The 23,947-nt window shown below is 34.1% G+C and overlaps 3 protein-coding genes across 3 annotated transcripts; 1 reads left to right on the top strand and 2 right to left on the bottom strand.

Annotated features, from left to right (window-relative positions):
* On the top strand, positions 1 to 16,953 carry LOC108772740 (tyrosine-protein kinase receptor TYRO3). The gene is made up of 6 exons (XM_018538342.1): positions 1 to 63; positions 4,537 to 4,706; positions 9,010 to 9,220; positions 12,003 to 12,130; positions 16,353 to 16,521; positions 16,754 to 16,953. The coding sequence occupies exons 1-6, from the start codon at positions 24 to 26 to the stop codon at positions 16,858 to 16,860; spliced, it is 825 nt and encodes a 274-aa protein (XP_018393844.1). The 5' UTR covers positions 1 to 23; the 3' UTR covers positions 16,861 to 16,953.
* Positions 16,954 to 19,655: 2,702 nt separating this feature from the next.
* On the bottom strand, positions 19,656 to 23,538 carry LOC108772739 (NIF3-like protein 1). Its single transcript, XM_018538341.1, has 5 exons — positions 23,468 to 23,538; positions 20,819 to 21,193; positions 20,625 to 20,733; positions 20,385 to 20,549; positions 19,656 to 20,282 (listed from the first exon to the last, which is right to left on the bottom strand). The coding sequence occupies exons 2-5, from the start codon at positions 21,179 to 21,181 to the stop codon at positions 20,014 to 20,016; spliced, it is 906 nt and encodes a 301-aa protein (XP_018393843.1). The 5' UTR covers positions 21,182 to 21,193; positions 23,468 to 23,538; the 3' UTR covers positions 19,656 to 20,013.
* Positions 21,671 to 23,488, bottom strand: Ciao1 (cytosolic iron-sulfur assembly component 1). The gene is made up of 3 exons (XM_018538340.1): positions 23,307 to 23,488; positions 22,347 to 22,808; positions 21,671 to 22,219 (listed from the first exon to the last, which is right to left on the bottom strand). Exons 2-3 carry the CDS (start codon positions 22,800 to 22,802, stop codon positions 21,671 to 21,673), a joined length of 1,005 nt encoding a protein of 334 aa, XP_018393842.1. The 5' UTR covers positions 22,803 to 22,808; positions 23,307 to 23,488.
* Positions 23,539 to 23,947: the final 409 nt, after the last annotated feature.

A 23,947-nucleotide genomic window follows, 5' to 3' on the forward strand; every position in this document is an offset into this window, starting at 1 on the left:
AAAACGACTATGAGAGATAAAAAATGAGGTGTCTAATCTTGACCCTCGGTCTGCTGGTTTCGGGTGAGTCGAATAAATCGCGTTCGGAAATCGCCTGACCGGTCGTGTGTCGTCAATCACCTGCACGTCGCCAACATCGACGGCACACGCCAAATCTCTGCACCCGCGTCGTCGTATACAATTGGAAGCGAAATCCGCATTTAGGCAAATACGGCCGTAAACATTCAACAGTCTCGAGCGAACGATATAAATTAGTAAAATTGCGATATATTGATATAAATATATGTACATGTTGCGTAATACAATTTTGTCAATTTTGTCACGCAAATGAAATCGTTTCCGCTCGTTAGCCTCTATATATTAATTCCGTTCGTGCAGTTTGCATCGGTCTGAAAAACGTGTGAGGAATTTTTCTTGGCTTTTAATAAGTTTCAGTTTTTTTTTTTTTTCGCGCGCTCTTTCTTTCTCTTCTTTTTACACATAGTTTCGGGAGTAATCTCAAGAAGGGATACGCCGGAAACTTATAAAGATTCGAAATTCGTGAAACTTATGTAAATGTTGGAAATTTATAATGGTTTTAGCTTCACTTGAAAACTGTGTATTGTGATAAAATTATAACGGACGATCAATAAATTCCCTTAAATAACGATTTTAATTTATAACTACCGCGCGATGATTAAAATAGTGTTTTTCCTAAAAATATGCATTACACTTCGTGCAAATGAAAAAATATACTTCAATGGTCATTCACCCGACAAACGGTTCTTGACCGTTGTCGGTCCACTGTATTTGCTTCGACATGTTTTCGGTTCGATTAATACGGGATGCGGCAAAATTAGATTTTACCAAGAGTAAAGTACGCGTTAACCATCCTTTTTCCAATCCCTTTCTTTCCAGAGCAGCTTAATGACATTACGCGAAGCACGTACGGTTCAAGCAGTGTGTAAACCTTGTCTTTTTACTGTTTCCGCGATACACGCTGAATATCTTATCCCTTTCATGTGAGAAGCCGGGCGATGTAATATTATGTACCCAACCCGGTGGTGGATGCCAACGGTATATTACAGTGGGTTTAGTTAGCTCCCAAACTTAGTCTTAACTTCGTAATAACTTAGTATTAACATTAGCCTTGTCCAAAATACGGGTTTATGCAGCAATTAACCCGAAAGTCCCATGTACTGTATAATGTAATGAGACAAGCTATAATATCGTGACGTAACGGCATGCCATGGTCAATACAAAAAAAAAAACACTTAAAAATACGAGTACAACCATTAATTTTCTATATCGTGCGATGTATGAAGTACGCTTTTTAACGTTCTTCTTTTGGCAAGCATCAACTCTCGGTGTCTTTGTGGACTCCAGATATGAAATGTCTGTTCTAAATCTGTTTATCATATTTCAGTGTTACCGAGAAAGATACGCTACACGTGTATTCTCCAATCCAATTTATATTTTCCGCAGGATTGTACTAAAACGAGGACCGTAAAATTTTATTTCTATCGCTTCAATGGATTTAATGATTTCGGCCTTTAGCTTAACTTGGCCTTACTGTTCATTCAACAGTAAGCGGTACCATGGAGACCGTTGTATTGAATTTTTACTCTTCAGACAAAAATTTTATCGACCTCCAAGCGCCATTTAATTGACTCTCATTCGCACAAAATATTTATACGGAATTCTTGTTTTACTGTTTTTACTCTATGGCCAGTACAAGAATTAATAATTTTTAGAAATTAAAAAATCAACATGATATGTTTTTATTCACCTTTTTCCTATTAATAAATAGATAAATATTTATTGTATCTCGTGCAAGCAGAAAAAGGATAAAATCGAAAAAAAATAAAATAAATTGCGATGCGCATATATGGTATATAATGGCACAACTTTTCATATAAATAAAAATACGAAATTTAAAACGGAATGGTAAACCGATATTTTTCACGCGCGAAAATCACATCGAATAGTCACAATTGAGTAAAAGTTTGAAACTTAAAGCCATTTATAATAAGACTGAGTTGAGATATATTTCTTAAAACGATACGAACGTTCTTAATGTCTTACGGTGTGTATCCAACATTGATGGTTTTTAGTCCGGGTTTAAGATTAAATTAGGATTTGTGTTCTAAGACTGCGTGGAACTGAGCAAACGCGCGCAATTAGTCGCTGCTGCTACAAAATGAACTGGATGTATACAGCGACGTGATAAGAAACAAGGAAAGAAATTAAATCCACTGTACATTGTTGTGAAAGTAACTGTAGAGCACAGAAGAAAATAGCTGAGAGGGTGGAAATTCTGATATGTATTTTAACCAAGGAGTATGCGGGGCCGCGCGCAAATCCCACGGAAGCGCGGGGAGGTAAATATTTACTCGCGCAACTACCTGCATCCCTTTAAAGTTACCCTTTTGGAGCCACATTTATTTTCAACATACTATTTTCTGACGACGGTTTTATCAGTTTCGAAGACTCCATTGCCGATATCGCGCGAGCGAAATTTTTCCATTGCGCAAGAAAGTGCGCACATGCTACACCCTATATATATATCCCATTTCTTAGATGCATATAATATCGTTTGTTTCGTATAAAAAGTTCTCTTGCATTGTTACACATTTTCGCTATTAATGGAAGTTGGAGGATATACTTATCCTCAAGTTGACGTTCGTGTATAAACGGCTACATATATTTACGGAAAACATCCGACCGAAGTTACGAACTTCGCTGTGAACGATTCACGGCGTTAGGAAACTTGATAAACGGGTAATGGAGAGTTCACACTGTGTCGATTTACGATACAGCTATTTTACAGCTGTTTATGAATCTAATATGGGGACATCACAGAGTAATATTGAATTGGAATACAATTACATTTACAGATAAATGTTGAACATACTCGTAGTAATTCAATGTTTTGTGCAAATGCCAATTTCAGTTCAGTGAAAAACAAATATGCATTATTAATATGTAAATATTCAGGACGTACATGGAATATTTTCGTAAACTTTATAAAATCTTCTGATGTCACAGAAGAAAGGGAGAGGGAGAGAGATGCAAAAAGAGGGTTGAAAAGGAAAGGAGAAGCGAAAAATACGAAAAGTGGTAGACAGTGTGTTCTTATGAAAGAAAGAATAAACGTTTTTATGGAAATTTGCATGCAAAATAATTTTCTCGAAGGGGAAAACGAGATAAAACCAAATTGATTATAAAACATCACGATAAAGAAACCAGAAGTTCCTGAATTATGCAAATGAAAGGTTTTGCGCGATTTAAATCTCAGAGACGCAAACAGCTAGTGAAACATTATTCGTCGTATAACTTGAACTTATTTTAAAAAAGATTTTACCTTTTTTCCGATTTTATTGCTAAAGTATTCAATATTGAAGTTTGAGAAATTGTGAGAAAGATAGCAACCTCCGACATTTTCAGTAAGAAGGGATCGACTTCAAGTTTAACAACAAATAATATTGACAGAAATAATCTGCCAATTTCCTGTTAATTCCTGTTAATATTGAGATTCCGTAGAATAAAATAAATAGAAATAATGAACATACAATGTTCTAATGTACCATTTTTCCAATCATGTTAGCCGTAGAACGTAGATACTTTCAATCGAACATTTTCTATCTCAAATAAATTCTTCTCCTTCCAGCCTTTAAGAAAGATGTCCTCATTGTTTTTAACTGCCACGATCTTGCAGGTTTAGCTTCTTTTTAGTTACAAAGAAAGATCTTCCATTACAAAAATTCTTCCGGCGCAATAGCGCTAAAAAGTTATGAAAAAGATATTTGATAAAAAAAAAAAGATTTATCTTATTTTAGAATGTTATATTAGAGTGTTATGATTCGATTTCATTGTAAAACACTTGCCGAGACAAAGAAAGCCGAGGGAAAATATAGTAAATTATGTTTATCATCGGTTTTTGCATGTTTATCATATACGATCTCTAAAATTAATATGCAAAACTGTTATGTAAAATACGAATAATTTGTATGTTCGTATTACGCGCACAACGTGTGTTTAATTTTATATTTTACAACAGAGAACGGGTAATAAGAATTAAAGAACACTGTTAGCCCAGGAATATAATACAACTTTTTTCTACGACCTAAACTACTACTTCGCGGGATGTACTTTAATAAATCATTGTTATTTATTACGCGCTGCGTATATAACAACTCCAAGCGATACAGGGGAATCTACGAATGTCTGAAAAAGTTTTTAAAGAACTTTTGAAAAATAAGAGGGCGTCTTTTGAACCGTTTATCTGGGGAATTGTCTTCTCTTTTTTGTCGCGGGGAGCGTTACAGAGACACAGTATAATATCCCGATCCGAAAGTTAATTCGCCTAATTGACTGGAAAACGAAACTTTTTATCGGTAATTCCAATGCGCTCGAACGGAACGGCGATAATGTATCTTCTCGATCTTTGCAAGTGATGTAAATTACAACATTCCGCGCGATCCTTGCCGCGTTAAAGGATCTCATGCTAGTTTCACTAACAAAATAAGATAGATACAACGTTGTGTTTGGTTAAAGTGCAAGGACCTACCCGATGTACGGCCGATCACAGGACACACGAGAATCGTGCATCAGAGCCGCTCGATCGAGGACCATACTTTGATGTTTCGGTCTCTCGCAACGTGACAGCCCTTGTCGGGAAAACAGCGACGCTGAATTGTCGAGTGCGAAATTTAGGTGACAAAACGGTAAGTAGAGAGACACGTCCTCCCTTTTTCGTTACTGCAAAATCATTGATTTCTCTAAAAGATATTACGTAACGATATACAATATATTTCGAGTATTATTTCAGTGCCAAGTACACAGAGAGAAAAAAGTCGTTACATTGATCATAATTTATAAGAGAAATAAATTCAGACCGATAGGAATATAAATAGGAGAGAGAATTCTATTTTCGGTCAAAGCGGATTTTGAACCATAAATTAATTAATTGTAAAATTTATATAGTCATTTTTAACATGCTTCGTGTATGTGTTTTTTTCTTTGGTAAAACTATAAATACATAAATTGCTATTACCAACGTTATAACGGTAATAATTGTACACGTAAAACGGGAGTCTTAACCATAATTATTTTACCATGCAATTATAGCACACAATATCAAACACTTCTCGTGCAGTGTACGTGGTATGATTAAATACTTGAATGAAATTTATTTGAATTTGAGTGTATGGCTCGACCGTTTGAATCAATGCTACCTCCTCTAGATTAAACTCCGTAAAGAGGTTAGGAATAAGGATGGAAGAGACGTATAGCGTAATAGCGCATAGCGTTCTGTAATATCCTAATAATGACTGAAGGCTTTCTAAAGCCAATGTAGTTTTATATTCTAATAACGTTATCTCTCGCTTATTATAATAACCAATAAAGTTTAATATAATACGATTTTAATAATATTAGCGTGGAATATAAGTAAGTAATGGTAAAGAGAGCCGTTCTTCAAGTTTATTTTAAGCTCTTTAAGAGAGAAAATTTGAATGATGAGGCTTTAGAAAATACCTTTAGCACGCTGAAATAAGTCCATTCAATATCGAAGAGACGTACAATTTTAGTCTCGTAATATGCACATAGTAGTAGCTCGCGAGTGCCACTTTTATCTCTGGTATATCGCGAAATCGACTGTCAGTGCTAAAAATATTTCTCGTCGGCGATACTCTTACGCCGGAAACTTTTACCAGAAATGGATCGACTCGAAACACCGCAGCTTTAGACCCAGTATTAAAAGCCTGTCTATTAGGTACGCTATAGTATGTAATATTTCTCGCACATGTACATTGACTGATGTCTATCATGAATTCTTACGTGTGGTATTCTTTAGAGTGAAATAAAACACGCGCCCGCCAGAGCGATTAAAGTTGTTGTGGCGGATATAAATATATACGTACAGTTATTTGCGACGTCGTGCCATTTATATAGAAGAAGTTTATGAATAAATTACAAAGAGAGAGAAAGAGAGAGAGAGAGAGAGTCGAGAAAAGAGTCGTGTGGCTATCGACGCTCCGAAACTTATACGAACTACGAAATGCGATTAGTTGCAAACTTGACTGCGCGCAATTTCATATTCCTGCGTCGCACGTTGTTTTTCGTCGCATCACATGTATAAAACAAAGTTGGCCCATCACGAGACACTTATAGTGGTGGAAGAATACCGCGAGAATATAGGCAAGACTACAATACTTCCTCCTTTTTTCTTCACACCCGAGAGAGATTCCAACAAAAACGTGCACATTCTCCCTTTGCATATCTTTCGTGTCTGAGTTTTTGCTTGCACTTCTATTTTTGTTAACGCCGTTTTTTTTATATTTCACCGGCAATCTGTCTCTTTGCTGCGTCCATGCGTAGGTAGTTGAATTACGTTTTCACAGAGCAATGTAAATTTTCCACGTTCCGACCTCATACGAAGGGCGTTAATTTTAATGGAGAACCTGTTATTTCAAATGACGAATTAATACGTAGATCGTATCTCGAAAATTCTGATACATAAAACTAAATGTGAGGAGAGGAAATATTTTTTTTATGTTTTAACGGTAGAATTTGCAGCTTTATGCGAACACAGTCGAATTATTATTTTTTTTTTTTTTATAAAATGCGCGTGGGATATGTACATTTTTCACGTTCCTATATAAAATTATATTCATTTCAGGGAAAAATTTATATTAATATAAGGATAGTAATAAAGGATTATTATTAACATAACATAATGCAAGAATTTTTATGAAATTAATTGTGGAAAATGCTAGTTTTTTCTGTCACAGGGGGTTCGCATTGAGTCATTTTGCTCGTTAAGATTTAAACGAGACATTTTATTCAAAGTACATATTATTATGCTTTTATATTATGATTATTGCATATATTATTATTATATGTCAGCATACATCAGTTAATACATCAAAAAGGTGTAGGTACGTTCGATGCACGTACGTCACTATCGAAAAATTGTACACTTACGAACACTGTCATATTGGAAGTGAATGCACGTATTGACATTTTCCAAATGGAAGTCTGAAAGCTTAAGATTCTTTACTTGCGCGCGATTTTTCGCATATGGTAGTCAATTGTACACGGTAATCACGACGGTGGAAAGGAAAGAAAGAGGAAAGTTCGGATTTTCCGATGGCTAGCTAAAGTATTCGAAAACGTACAAGTTTGACGTAAATTGATAAATCGATGTTTCCACTTTAGCTGGTAAGCATATTCCGCTCGCGGAATCGCGGGTATATACACACAAAATCGTTCCTCCCGCGCGCATTTCGCACAATCATGAGATTTCTAATGTTGCTACACTACGGTAGGTAAATATAGGTCGACAATATATACACACAAAATCGTTCCTCCCGCGTGCATTTCGCACAATCATGAGATTTCTAATGTTGCTACACTACGGTAGGTAAATATAGGTCGACAAGCACGCGAGCAAATCCATGTTATTGAGGCGGAACGACAAAGGGCGCTAAACTATTTTAATTACAGTCAGTGTAAGCTAAACTATGCGATATGATTACTTTGTTCTATATCTATATTCGAAAATAATGTAAATATACTTCAAAAACGTTTCCGCTTGCTCTTACAAGGAAAAAAAACGTAATTTATAAAGTATGTATTTCAAAAACAGTTTTAATGTCATTTTGTTTATAGCTTCGTGAAAGCATATTTCAAAATATGATGTTTATGATTTTTATTTCAAGACCGTATTAAAATCTGAAATACACGAACGTCGCACGAAATACAGCGAACAAAATATGGTTTTGCTGAAGTATCTAAAAATTTAAAAACTACTAGTATACTCATTTGAAAATTATTTTGTTGGACCATTAAAATAATTATACATAGGACGTTTAAGCTTGACGAGCAAGGCTACAAAAAGTTTTGACATTTCAGCAACCGCAGCTTGAGCGTCCTACATAATTGTTTTGATAGTCCAACAAAATTATTCGTGTCTAACTAAATTTTTAGATACTTCAGCAAAACCATTCTTTCCGTATATCTTAAGATATGCAAACACAGTTTACAAGATATATTCTATTATAAAGATTATTATACTTGAGCTGTATACAAGAACGATCTTTTAGATGTAAGAGATGAGAGAATGGAATATCTGCTTTTATATCGCAAAATAAACTCTTATACTTTATGTTATTATTAGTGTTGTGAAAAAATTTTGAAGCTTTTCTCCTGTATACTTAGTCGTATTTCCGACCGGATTTTATATTAACATTTAATCGCGTTCTTCTAACAAGCGTTGAAATACGACCGCCAAAAAATGATTTCAACTTGCATTTTCCGGTATAGAAGCATTTTTAGCTAGAAGCAAAAACGCAATCGTACGCCCGTTCCATTCTCTCTATTAAAACTAAAATCGAATATGCGCTTTTCATTAGCACTAGATCGTAACTGCGCGTCACATGAACAAAAGCCACGCCACCGTTCTTCTGCCTGTACCTCTTCCCCTTTTCATATCAGCTTCGGTACGCCAAGCACGCGTACAAAACTCAATGAAGCCGTTTTTATGGGAGAATACGCATTTTTATTCTACGTGTTCGGCATTTCACGTTTCCGCTAATATAATATCGCTCAAAAGCACGCTGCGTTTATGTAAATCAATCACGTCGATCCATTTCTACACGGCGAGGAAACGTAAGGACACGATCTGTCGAATGTTATCGATAAAAAGATAAAATGAAAGAGGAAGGACCGAATTACATATCGAGAGGAAAATTGAAATTAATACGAAATTTTGGCGGAAAGTCTCGCGCGCGCCAAATGCTGCACCGATATGGAAACGTTCTATTATCAGGATGAAGTGTAAGAATCATTTTTACTCGTATTGAAATCGGCTTAAATTATACCGGCTGCAATCCCTCGATCGAATCCTGTGTGTGTGCGGACGTTTATTCTAGCGTGCGGACTCGCAGCTGCGCGGATCCGCGCGAATTGCGGGGATCTCTGCGGACGTGAAGTGGATGGACAACGTGTGTTTCTTTTTTCTTGTAGGTGTCATGGGTGAGACACAGGGATATCCATCTTCTCACCGTGGGCGTCGAGACATACACGTCGGACCAGAGATTCGTTGCGTCGCATTTTCCTCATACGGAGGACTGGACGCTACAAGTGAAATACCCTCAACGACGAGATTCTGGCACATACGAGTGTCAAGTGTCCACGACACCACCCATAGGTCATTCCATGCTTCTCTCCGTCGTCGGTTAGTTCTCTTTTCTTCTTTCCGACTACTGTGTGTCTTACGCTTTTCTTCTTTCTTCTGCACACCGCACCCTGATTTTGCTACGACGCGGAAATTCACGCTATATCTATTTGCCGCCGGAAGCTTAATGTGCACCGCACGTGCATCGCGATATACCCGCGGCATTTGCCGCACCACGGACCCGCTGATTTACTGCATGACTTAATTCACGTGGAGTTGCTCAATGAGACACGCGACCTAAAGTGTTTTACCACCGCTTTGTCTCCCCGCGATCTGCTCATGCCGACGTTATCGGTGAATTTGACCGGAAGAATCAAATTACCGCAGATAGATACGCGGTCGAGAAATGTAATATTTATGAAATTGGGATATCGACTTCCAATCTTAAGATTTTTATGAAGCTCTCGCTTAAGTTTGCGCGGAGATCCCACAGACGGACTGCAATCTTCGTGAACTTCGCGAATTATAAATTTCTATCATTATGCATGCTTGTTCATTTCGCGGATAGTGACTTTAATCAGCTTCATAATTTTAAACTTAAAATTAACTTGATATTAATAATCTAGCATTAATATCAGTCTCCTCTCATTTGAAATTTATGTAGAAATTAATCCGGTGGTTTTCAATACTATGCCGAAACTATCTCAGATAAAAGTGGATTATTATGTAACCACGATACTCTCTCGCGCTATATACAGCATTTATCATGCGATGAAACAAATAAAACACGATAAAAAAATATTAATAATTAAAAATAATAAATTGAGATATCAACTTTGTAGTTGTGATGTATTAATAATGATCCATTTATTATCGTTCGAAACATCTGATACTGTGTGCTTGTTTATTCTATCAGTAATGTCAATGCTCCTAAATGCAGTAATGACAAACGATAGGTAAACAATTACCAAACGCAATTTGCTTAATGCAATTACAATTTGTCATTAACTACATGGCTTTCCAATTTATCTTAATTTTTAAAAGTCCTCATTTGTTAAAAATATTACAATTTTTTAATTAACTTCCATGAATCAAATATTATAGCACATGAATGTAAAATTAGGAAATTCCTCAAAAAATAATGAGAACAAATTTAATCAGATGAAGATTATTTGATAAATATGCTCAGTATGTATAATTTTTATGTCTCTTATTTCATTATATGGTTTAAATTCATTGCAAGCTTTTATTACCCCTTGTTATACCAATTTTAATTTATATAAAAAAATATCACAAAGAAAACAAAGGTCAATAGGTTATGCAATAACAAATTTAATTGGGGGTATTAAATTCTTTGTGAATATGCAATATTTCCTGCGATGTCTTTTTATCTTGAATTAGCTTTTTCCTTTGTAATTTTTATGAAGTTCGCATTTATCAAATAAAATATAATTTTCACTAATTATAAAATTTTATGAAAATATAAAATTTGAGATGTCTATCGCATAATAATTATTCTTGCGCGAGGATAAAATGTAAAATTTCTTTTATAAACTGTTATTATAATCAAAATAAAGTTAATATCCCAACTAGTAAATCATTTGCTCCTCATTATTTTAACATTGTACATCATTATGTGACCAAAAAGACATGCTTAGGTGATGTATGTACGATCGAAAAATAGAGAAAAGAACGAATGTCATAGATTAATGATGTCATTATACGTTATAAAGAAATTATTTTATGATATCATTTAATTAATTTCCACTTAACGTAATGTGTAAACGTTAAATAAATGTTAATTAAAAAGCAAATTAATATGTGATTTTACTACTTATTATATAAAAGTACAAACATATATTGTAACGTGTATAAATAAATCCAATATATTTCCAGTAAACACATATGGATATACTATAACTGTGAAATTGCCGTAATAAAACAAAATATAATAAGCAAATGTTAACGGTCATAACTTATGTAATATATTCATGTTATAGTATAACAATTATATTATGAAATTTTTTTACTCGACGCTAATTTTTGTCAAAATAATGAATTTCTTAGATTAGATGAAATCCTTTACAAAAATATATATATTAAATATATATATATTTATTACAAATATATATATATATATATATTTGAGGATAATATTCTATATAATAATATAAATCCCTATATAATCTAAATTCAAACTAAATTTAGGATTAAAAAGCTGACTGAAATTCCATTGCACAGATTTAAATACAAGCGGCGTTTATAAATTCCATCCGTGTCTAATTCCATCCGTTGACGTAACGATGTGTTTTATAAATGTTAATATTAATACAAACTTATGAATTATTAATATTAAACATTAATATTAATTACATTAATATTGAATTTTCATACAAGATATCCAGTTGAATTTTCTTATTAATAAAAGCTAGAATTAATATTAATTAAATTAAAATAAAAATAATTGTAATTAACATAGTTAAAATAGTTAATAATTTGTGGCTTCATTAATTAAATTAAATTTCTATATAAGATTTCGATCTAATGTATTCTTAACACAGCTATAACGCAATTTTTATCTTCTTCAGACCTAATTTTAACTATGTGATAAAAAATTTTTCAAAATTCAATTCAAAGGCACTTTAACAGATAATTCATAAACAATTAATTTTTTTCAACATATACATTATTATGTTCATCAGATGATGTCGGATTAAATAATTTCAATTGTGACAATATCTTTAAATTTGATATATATAATATATTACAATGTACACAAGGCCTGGAATGATTAATATTCTTCTATGTTACATGTTATATATTCTCTGGTTCTTGTTCATAGAGCCAGTGACGATAATCATCGGAGAACCAGAAATGTACATAAACAAGGATAGCACTATGAACTTGACCTGCGTCGTGCGACATAGTCCTGAGCCACCCTTGGTTATTTACTGGACTCACGATCATGAGGTACGTTACCAAGTATGAAAATAGTTTCATTTGACGAAAATGAAAGCAAAGAAAGAAAAGGAGTTCCAGCAAATTAATTTTCAATCGTCATTCCCAAGTAGAGCACGTCGCGTAAAAGACGGTAACTTAAATCCACTGTTCTCTTCGCTACCATAATTCTTTGTCTTCTCCCATTCAACTTACGCTCACACTCGATCTACTCCGTCTTCACTCTATCATGCGACCCGTTTTAAGCAAGTTTTTAAATCTAAGATTCTAAGTTTGCTGAAGAGAAAGAGAAAGAGGAGGAGGAGGGAAAACTTTTAATTTTAATATTACCTGTTCGGAGCGTTTCTCCTTGTTGAATTTTTAAATGTACGAACACCGCGGAAACTCCGTTTCATTTCTCAACTTCAAAACCTATCTCCTATCCCCCTCCCCCCACCATCCATCTCTTTCCCTTTGCCGCTGTAAAGTTTTTTCTAGTGTGCTTTGCCGACCCTGGTCGCATTATACAACACCTATTTCCACGACCGTGTTTCTGTCTCTGTACCTCGCGGGCTTCTCTACTTAGGTCTTATATTCTTACTTTCGAACTCCACCGACAGTTCATCGCATTAACTCTCTCGTCGTCCTCGTGGTATCTCCCGTTTCGTAATGTTTCTAGCCAATATTACGCACTGTATCTTCATTTCTCGTTATTACCCTTTCTCAGTTCACTTCGTCGACATTTCTTTGCAATTTACAGCACAGTTCTGAGATAAACGAGAAGATAAACGTGTAGCATATAATTTAATTGTTACAGTTTCTTGCCAATTCTTTTATTCACTTCCTGATGTATCGTTTACCACGCAATTTGTGTTTATCATTATTTATTTTGTAACATAAGCAAATTATTCGTTTATAATGTTTATATTATTAAAATTTATCTACAATTAATATTATTTTATAAACCTGATTATTTATTTTTACCTGCTCTCAACTTTATGCTCCTCGCAGTTTCTTTTGGCCACCTCTTTCACACACGAATGGATTTATTTTCCATCTTTTTGCTAGCTATATATCTTTTCTCTTTCATCTTTTCTCCTCATTTGAGAATTTTCTTTTCGCAATCCGATTTTTGCAATCCATGCGGGTCCAAGTTTTCTTTTTCCGGCCGTCTGTCACTTTATTTCTTAGTCTATCTTCCAGAATTTGACTTTTCTTCTTTTCCAAAGCTATCTATTCTGTCGCTCTCGATCCCATAAGCTTCCGTGTCGCGTACGCGCGGAGATTTCCCTTCGTACTTGTTCCGTCTCATCATTCGCTTTCTATCCCGTCGCGACACTATTGCATCCGTGCGCTAGCCAATTCCGCCTCGATATTCCGTAGCCTCGAGTGAAAAATTTGACATGCAGTATTTCCTACTGGCCCCATATTTTCCGTCTGTCTCGTCGCACGCATTCCTTCCTATGACCTAGTTAACCCTGCCGTTCGTAGGGAGAATTATGCATGTGAGATATGCAGTATGTAGCATAAATATCGGTAAACGCGCAATCATGCTACCGCCGTCTCGTTGGTACAATTGATTTTGGACATTAGTGTGTGTTAACTTTACGCGTAATTACGCACATACGTGATGTTTACCATTAAATCGTATGTTATAATTGCGAATAAAATTTAAATACGTATATATGTGTCGAAGTGCACCGAAGCCTTGATAAAACGCAAGGAAATAAAATTACCGCGGTGACCTGCGGAATAGTGGTGTTCAATTGCGAGTTTCCGCTCGCAGCAATCTTCCTTTCCTCCCCATCGACCCAAGCAATCAGTATTATCTACAGTATAATCCGCTTTGTGTATCCTTATTATAAAAAAGCTTACATAAGATCGCTTTACGAAAGTTACGTCACAGAAAGAAACTTTGAATTATTGTTTGACTTCAGAATCTTCAAACAAACATTTCAGTTCGAAAGTATCATACCAAAGTTTATCAGATCCCCGAAATTTCACGGGCATAGAGATTATGGTAAAATAAAATAAAATGTTATACGAATTTTTCGAAATGATCTTCCAAAAGAGAGCATATTGTAACTCGAAAATGAATTCGTGTTGGGGATTAAATTCACGCTTATTTTTCATGGATACTAAAATATTTATTCATTGAAAATAATAACACTATAACCATATGTATACCGCATGGATAGAGAAAAAAAACGATATTGTGTTAACAGAATCACGCAATGATGCCAAAACAGGAAAATAAACTTGATATTCGACAGCTACAAAAACATGAATATTAATGTCAATTACTGTGTATTACCAATTTGATATTTTGCACTTTCAGAATTTTAGACATTTTGTGGCCCGCCAACAGCATTTAGCCGTCGTGCCATTGTTACATTGGAATTCGCTGACGGCATGCAGCTGTAGTAACGGCATGTAACGGCTGATGTATGTTGGATCAGCTTATGAAATGAGAATATGTTAATATTATGTGTTAAACATTAAAACTTTCATTGAACAAAAGTTTAATGGAAGTAATATATGCTGCTGTTTCTCGTTTCTAAATATGTATTGTAGTTTTAAGAGCTACGCGAAAAATCCTCAATATCGAAAAGCTATTTAAAAAATGCTTCCTCAGTTGTGAAACGAAAATAAAACGTATTTACATACAAATAAGCATTTAAACTATGCATATGCATACATACTTATGCATATGAATACTAACGGAACACAGGAATGTATATATAAAATATGTTGATACCTGAAATAATTATTTAAACAGTTATTAATTCCGCTCATATCGAAATTTAATTAAATATAGAGGGCTTGTTTCATATAATTGACTTTTCATTTTGATTCAGAAAAAGCTCACACGGGTATAAGCTATATCTGATTTGTGTGGCAAAGGAAAACGCAAATAAAATATTTTGCTTTCGTTCTGACTAAAAAGCAAATGAAATATTTTTCGTTTTCGGTCTCTGGTATATATAGGGAATGCACACACGATCTTTGAAATTTTTACATGAAATATGCGACACTAGACAGAATTTTTGATACCTCAAACCGTTTTAGAGATATTCGCATATTACATTTTCCGCGAATCCGAATGGATACATGAATCACTATTTGTTTAATATTGAAGTCGCAAGTGGCAATCTATTGTAGATTCTCGATAAATATGCATTACGTGAATACATGCCGCGTTGCGGATAATAACAACAGAATTCGTTTCAAAATGTAATAAGCATGCGGCATGATTCAATCAAAATCCATTTCTATGCGTATCGTGAGAAGAATAATAAAAGCTATTGCTTTTAAATTTAAGAGGCATCGGAATAAAATAAATGATGTGGACAGAAATTAAATCGACAATAGGAGCAGATAAAGAAATTGTCGTACACTGAAACGCGGAAACGGTACTTAAACTGTAAGAAAGAAAATAATGCAAAAACAACATTTAATATAAAACCAACGACATATTTTGAGTTGTGTAGTTGTATTTTTGGATTTATAGTACTTCTCCGCCGTGTGCATCTCTCCGAAAGTTTTTGAAATCCATTCTGCAACAGAGTGACATACGATTCGTTTATTTTGAAAGTGCTGTAAGTTCAGCTTTGAAACATTATGAGTTTCAGCGAAATACAGACATAAACTGATAACTGCTATATCGGTTTCACCAAAGTTTTCAAAACTAGACTCCCACCAGTTTACAAACTGGGAAACACGATCGAGCCGGAACGAAGGAAAGCTACCGTTTTTAATCCGTGTACGAAATACAAAAAACATAAACACGATAACACACGCCACTGGCCATGTGCAAAAAAAGCGTACGTTTATTTAAGTAAATTAAAAGAGAGAAGGAAAAGTTTCTCGATAAAATACAAACTCTAAACTGCAAACGTATCCCGAATATCCCGATGCGTTTATATGAGTTGCTGTACTGAAAGCTAGTCTAAAACTCAAAATTAATTCTATAAAGTCTTTCATTTCGGGGAATGACAGAATTAAAAATTTACTCACGTCTCTCGCATTCATGTCCGAGACGAAAAAGATCCTGCTATCTTATTTTATGTCCCTCTCTTCCGCGAAGCATCGCGCGCCGATCATCGATGTTCACGATTGAGCTTTTTTCCGACGGAAGATTAATTAATCGTCCATTAATTGATCTCTTCGTCGGTTTGTCAAACTACTATTGTATAAGCGTTACAGGAAAAGATTTAATTAGAATAACATTTTTTCCGGAACCTGTACGTGACAGGTGATCAATTATGACAGTCCGAGAGGCGGAGTATCGGTTATCACGGAGAAGGGCGAGGTTACGACATCATACCTTTTAATTCAACGTGCTCAACCGGCAGACAGCGGACAATACACCTGCCATCCCAGTAATGCTAATACAAAGACAGTCTTAGTACATGTACTTAATGGTATGTATACTTCTTAATCTTATAACGCACCTGCTGTTACTGCTGTTACGTTGTTACAACGTCTGTATGGCGGCTTAATGTACCTAATAGCGATCTTTATGCGCTATTCAGCCCCGATTATCCGGTATATTGCGAGAAAATAAATATTACCTCGCGAAGCCGCATTCAGCTCTCCGTTAAGAAAAAGAAAAAGAGAGAAAAAAAGAGAGAATATTAATCTTTCGCTTTACAGGGGAACATCCAGCTGCGATGCAGCACGGCGGACAGCTCAGATTAGCCAATTTACCTTTTGTAATGATCTCGACGACGCTTTTGACCTTCTTGAATCATCCATATTAGACGTAGAGCTGGACCATCGTTAGTTAGATACGTTTCTTTCAATTTTTCTTTCGCACTTCAACCGTTTGATTTTTCCTCTCACGCAACACTCTACGCAACTCGTATGAATAAACGATCGATAAAATAAACTACACAAGTTCGAGAGTCTTTCAACGCGATAACATGATTTATATTGTACAATTGTTGTTTGAGTACATTGTTATTAAATGCTGTTACCATCGTTATTTCCTATGATTTATTGTTATTGAATTCTTTTTTATTAAAAGATAGCCTTTATATAAATAATATAGTCGTCAATCAAATTAATCTTTATACCTTGCGCGAGAATTACTAGATATTCTTTAATGAACTGCACAACGTCGCCTACGTATTGTCTACGTCAATAAGCGCGTACCTTGCGAAAGTCTGTAGGCGAATATAAATGGGCGAGAGAGAATCGTACCTTGGAACGAAAAAGCTATTGTAATGTACTAAAAGAAATATAAGAACAAAACTCTAAAAGCGACGAACCGAAAAGCAAAAGCGACAAAATGGTATCGTGGCAAGAAGTAAAAAAATCTTTTCTTTTTTATGAAATTTGTGTTGATGCTAAAGTATTGTAAATGTGCGATTTAGGAGGCGAAGACAGGGTAACGAAAATCGAATACATTTGCGAAAATATTTGCTGATTACTTTATTTGAAAAGCTCAGATCCGAGCAACACGTAACATTGCATTTATTTTACTTTACCATGTTTTACAAGACAATACGTTGCGCTTGCCAAAAAAAAACTACATACATGTTACTGTTACAGGAATAATTTAGATTTTAACATAGAGAGATGTGTGTTAAAATCTATTATTATATTGTGAGGGAAGAAAAAACCACGTATAAAAAAAATATATATATAAAATATACTGTAAAGCCGCTAAAATGAAAATATTCGATGATGTATGAATGAGCGTGTTACGCGTTGAGATATGGTTGCAATCATCCGCACAAATGTATAAGTTTTTGAGAGAAAATTGTTCTTTAACGAACAATCGTCTTCAATACAAGAAAGAACTCCGATAAGTTTAATGCACTCAAACGAAAGAATGCGCTTCAGTAACCATCAAATGATATGTCGTAATTACATTAAATTTTTATTCGTTGATTCGATTTATCAATCTTTGGCGTTTTATTTGATATTGAAACCAATTTATTTGACAGCGAGGATTTATACTGCCTCGAATAGACATGATGATAATTATGAAAAAAAGACTATAGTTACAGTACTTAATGTCTATTGCTCAGATTATCACATTCAAGGTTTTTAAGTTTTTTTTGTACCCTTAAGTTTTTATTTACTATACGAACATTGATGTAATATGACTTTGCTTTATATATTTAATATATTACTTTTAATATATTATGTTACGCAAAAAGCTTATCATTGAATGAAGATTGATTCTAATATTCATTAAAAAAGAAAACCAAAACAACTTAAGTTAATCCTAGACATACACACCATTATCCTCCACATTGAGATTTTTTTCGCGTTTCTTTTTCCTTTTTTCCAATACGTATATCTCTCGGAGCTGCTTAATTCTATCGACTTTTAATAAATTACACTACCGTTCATTAATTTCAATATGTATTCTGTTGATTTGTTGAGTTCTCTGTCAAGGATGAACGTGTTTTGTACAGAAATGAGTCCACCTGTTTATTAGAAATACTTTTAACGTTTGCATTATATAGTATTTATACATTATTTATAATAGAATAGAAATTTATTCACTTCAGCATACATAGCCAAGAAGGGGACTTGGTTTACATAAATACCTATTGCACACATTCTTCCATACCTTCATTATACATTATTTATATAAAAATCCTTGAAAATTGTAGCTTTGGAGAAACAGGACTAACAGTCGGATAATATTGGATTTCTGAAAATAAACAAAATACGCACGCAAGATTACGAGATGTTGTAATGACATCAGATATCCAATGTTGTTTTGAAACCGATTCATCAACACATACATTATCTCGCTCATTAATTACCACCCAAATCATCGATTTTTCGAAAAGCAATGAACAAAAGAAGTTTTATGATAGATATGGATTTATATATATATATATAGGCAAACAGACTTGTTTTGTACTCATACATATTGTTTACAAATGTGTAAAACATACGTACCACATTCATCCTTTTCAGAGAAATCAACGAATCTGGAAGTGTATTGAAATTAATGAGCAATATGGACCTTGATCGATTCTTCGATTGCAAAAAAATTAATTAAAATGTCCATTTTTGTTGGACTTAAGATAACAAATGTAGATAAGATTGAGTATGTCATTTATGTAAGTAAAGAGTGTGTACACCTAGGATTAATGTTAATTGTGCGTCTTGAAAATCTCAATTACTTAATTAGTTAAGTGTTAAACAAACGGTTTTAGATTTATGACATCTTGCTCTCAGGATTCATATATTTGTATATCATAGTTACTCTACAAATTAGGACATGTATATCGTGCGTGGCCGAAATTACTCGAATTTGTGTGGACAATTTGAAACTGTCGACCACTTTTTAATTTGATGAGTCTATTAGGTAATATCTATTTGTTATTGTCGTGCAAATAAATCAATTATGATTAAATCATGTGTATCGATCGTGTGTCATTTAAGGTATCGTTTTGTTCTTTGAGTAAACGATTTTATAATCAAAAAATAATTTTATAGCCTTATTAATGATATTTTTTGAACTTAGAAAAAAACCACGAAGTTAGATGTAAGAAAATCAAAATTTAAAACCTATTTGGATCACGATAAACGATCTGCTATAATTACTAATATGTATATACAGAAAATCTCGCAGTGTGCTTTCTAGGAACTAAGGACTTGTTAAAGAATTCGAGAGGAAGAAGAGAGAGAATGAGACAGTTGATATTTCCTTAGCTGAATCTTGTTTGTACATAATCTTTTAATGATCGATTCTAAAAAAATCGCAGTAAATCTTAAAATTAAAATTTTATTAGAGTAAAGTGTACGATGCTGAATAAAATGAAAAATCTTTATTTCCAAAACATTAAAGTTTCCCCTCTTCCATATTATACAATACACAATTGTTATTAAATTAAATACGATTGCTGTGATAAGAGATATAGTAAATGTTCTTTTATAACGGCTTACACGGTTTGTAGTGGATCCTTATCACTTTCAGAGACGCACACATCGACAGGGTTTTGCAAATTAGATTTTAATATCGAAGCATATATCTTTAAAAACCCACGTTCTGAATCAGAATGATTTGTTAGTATGACATGACTACCCTGATGTACAGCATCCAATACATCATGATGTAACAATTCTCCTGTGAGATATAAGTCTGCAGATATTCCTTTTAATATCGATGCGCCTGCTCCAGCACATAATGCAATGGTATTAATGTAACCATCTAAAATATAATAATAATAATAATGCAAAATATAATACAATATGTTACCCATCAAGTTTAAGTTCTTTTTCCAGCAATAAATTATTTTTGTTAAGATCTCACCTGTACCCCGTGCACGTGCTAATCTTACATGCTTCAGATCAGTTCGTTGCTTTACTAAATTTACCGCTTCATCGACAGATATTCGGTTCTTCAAGGTACATAATCTTCCAAATCCATAAGTCGCATTATCTTCATTTGGTTGAATCGGCTTACTGCTTTCGATCTCTTAAAATGTAATTTTTATATAGTAAGTTATTAATACTTTAACAATAAAAATACAATAACAAATCTTTTTCTTACCAAAAGCTTCTGCTAGCCAATCGTTTACACCACCTTTCACAGAATCAAAACTGCTATGCGGAGAGAAGACAGCAATCTTATTTTCTAGACATCTTGCTATTATTCGTTCCTGTTATATGTATAAAGAAATATGTAAAGAAAATTAAATTGCGATACCATTGTGACAAAGATCATATCACATAACTTCACCGTACCTTCCAAGATTTAGTTGTAATAGATTTCAATGGAACAAATATTAACGGATGATACGTGATAATTAAGTCGGTTTTTAATTTAATGGCTTCATCCATAACATCCTCAGTTAAATCATTCGTTAACAAAATATGCGACACAATTTTCGGTTCTGTAGGTTCAACCAGTAATCCAACATTGTCCCAAGAAGCTGCGAGCGACGTGTTCGCAAATTTATTTATTGCACTCACAACATCTTTTAAAGGTATGCCGACTTTATTTCTTGTAGCACTCATCGTGCGTACTGTTTTATATTGTTTAATAGATTTATACCGAAAGTAAAAATTCTCACAAGATAATCCCACGTTGTACCAGCGCTTCAGCATTTATATGTAGCCCTAAAAAATAAAGATGTAACTATTGATAACGTATTTCAGTATAAAAGCTATTAAAGATATTACATAATATATTACACAGCATCCAGATATGTATATAAATTATTAGTTGTTCAGCGCAAAATTAAAGTCAAGTTTTGTTAAAAAACCATCAAGATACATTGTCTTTTTCAACTATAAGATATTGAAAATTAAAAAACTTTCCCAATCAACCTTTCTAACAAAAAAAAAAAAAAAAAAAAAACCATTCGTTATTCTATATAACATTACAAATTTTGTTACATTAAATGTTAAAATTGAGAAAAATAAAAATTTGATGAAATAATGTTCTCCTTTTACGCTATTTTGAGGAAATAATAAATCATTTTATAATATATAACATTTATTATTTATTATTCACTAATTTTTAATTGTTCCATTTTTAAGTAACAAAGGCACAAATAAAGTAAACAAAATTACATATTTATATAGATATATATTTTATTCATTATAAAGCCATATCTTCACTGTACTATCGTCACTTGCAGATGCGAGCTGTCCAGGAATTGTAGGGTTCCAATGAACACAGTTAACATCTTGAGCATGTGCACTGTTTATCGAGCAGATCATTGTAAAATTCGGTTGATGTGGATCGCAGTTGGTATCTTCTTTAAATATCCTAATGATATCGTCACCGCACGCGGTCACTAGTAAACCCGTGATCTTGCACCAATCGATATCATAAATAGTTCTCGTATGATATCCCGACAGTGTACAGATACACTTCCAGGTAGACTCGTTATTCGGTGTAGCAATGCCCATATCGTTTCCTGGTTTATACTCCCGCCATATCTTTACTGTTTTATCATCACTGCAGGTTGCTATTCGATTGCCAATCTTATCCCATGAAAGACTCCATACCGTAGATGTGTGAGACGACAAGGTTGCGGTGCACGACCAGTCACTATCAGCTGCATCTTCTTTAAATATCTTCACTGTGTTGTCGTAACTGGCAGAAGCTAGAATTTCTTCATGTGGATGCCATCTCACCTGAAATAAAAGAAAACTTTAATTTCATATAAATTCTCCATTATAAATTCATAGACCAAGGTTTCTTTTAATAAATATATATGATATATTTAACTGATGATTTCCAATGTATAAATTTACAACATACCTTCTTTACATCTTGAGTATGAGCGTTAATAACAGCAGCACATTCATATTCATCATCATTCACCTCCCATACCCATACAGATTTATCTCGGCTACATGTGGCGAGTAATTGACCAGAGATTGACCAACCAACGCTTTTAACTTCGTTCTCATGTCCTTCTAACGTCGCATTGCATTCAAACTGTCCCGACTTCTTGTCCCATACTGCGGTAGTGGCATCAAAACTTGCTGATGCGATATAATTACCACAGGGGGACCAAGCCAATTCTCTAATAGTTCTGGAATGTCCTTCGGTAAGGATCATTTTCCTAACCCAGTTGAGTCCCGCCAATTCATATATTATAATCGTCTTGTCTTCACCACAAGACGCTAAATTTGCACCCTTGGGATGCCAACAAACACTCCATACTCTGCCTCTATGCCCGGTCAAACTTTGTTTTAGTTCCAACGTACCCATTGCTACCTGCAACAGCATACATAATTCATATTTCATGTAAAAAATAATATATTTATTAAGACTTTTTGTAAATGGAGAAGCTATCTAAAAGATTATAAATGTATCGACAAATATAAGAAATAAAATGTGTTTTCAGAATTAAAAAAATAAATTCTTTGAATGCTAAGTAAACAGTGTATATATATATATATATATATATATATATATACACACCACACACTTAGAGGACAGAGCAAGATACGTTGGAACTAAATAGCAGAACGTATAATTTTCTGATCGCAAAAACATCCGATTTCATCATTTTTCCAACCTTTCTAATTTTTCAATACAGTGTAGGTGATTTGTTTGTAATGTATGTAATTAACAACAATGAGCTTAGGTCTAGAGATTTTGTATCACATGACGATAATAATTGAATGACGATGAAAGTTATTCCTTCGAAATTTGTTCTATGTGCATCGTAATAAAACGGTAATAAGGTATCCAAAGATTTTGTAAACTCACCGTTTTGTATTCTTGAGACGAATATCAGTCGTTAAATTTTGCATGCATATATAATATACCGATTGACAACGCGTGGAATATTTATGAAAACGATAACATACAGTAAGCCTCCAATTTTCTTCTATTGTTTCTGACTCCGAGCAGAAAGTGTAGAAACAAACCTGAGGGCTGTGGTGCCTTCTGTAGTGACATCAGAGAGAAACCTGAGAGTGAAATGCCGGCCTTTTCCGTGTACCAAACCTCATAGGGTAATGTCCATTTTTTGTGGTTTTCTTCCATACTATTACGTAAGTTAGACAAGGACAAATATAATCCAAAGTTGATTGTTTGTCTTTGTCTAATTCACGTGGATTCAAAAATGGACATTACTCCATGAGGTTTAGTATGATTTAGTACACAAGAAAAAGAGGCCGGTATATCCACTCTCAGGATACGATCCACTTGTCGCTACAAATGTTTGAAACACAAGACTTCAGAGCCCAGAGCACAGATCTTTGCATAAAGATACATTTTCATGAACCGTTCGACAGGATCTCGTGGTCAAAATTGACGAATAGTCGCTAAACCAGAGAGAAGCATGAGAGCGGCCATCTTCTTCTTCTTCTTGTCGATTATAATTGGCCGGGTAGCCGATCCAACGG

This window comes from Cyphomyrmex costatus, unplaced genomic scaffold (genome assembly GCF_001594065.2).
Source record: "Cyphomyrmex costatus isolate MS0001 unplaced genomic scaffold, Ccosl1.0 scaffold193, whole genome shotgun sequence".
NCBI classification, from domain to species: Eukaryota; Metazoa; Arthropoda; class Insecta; order Hymenoptera; family Formicidae; genus Cyphomyrmex; species Cyphomyrmex costatus.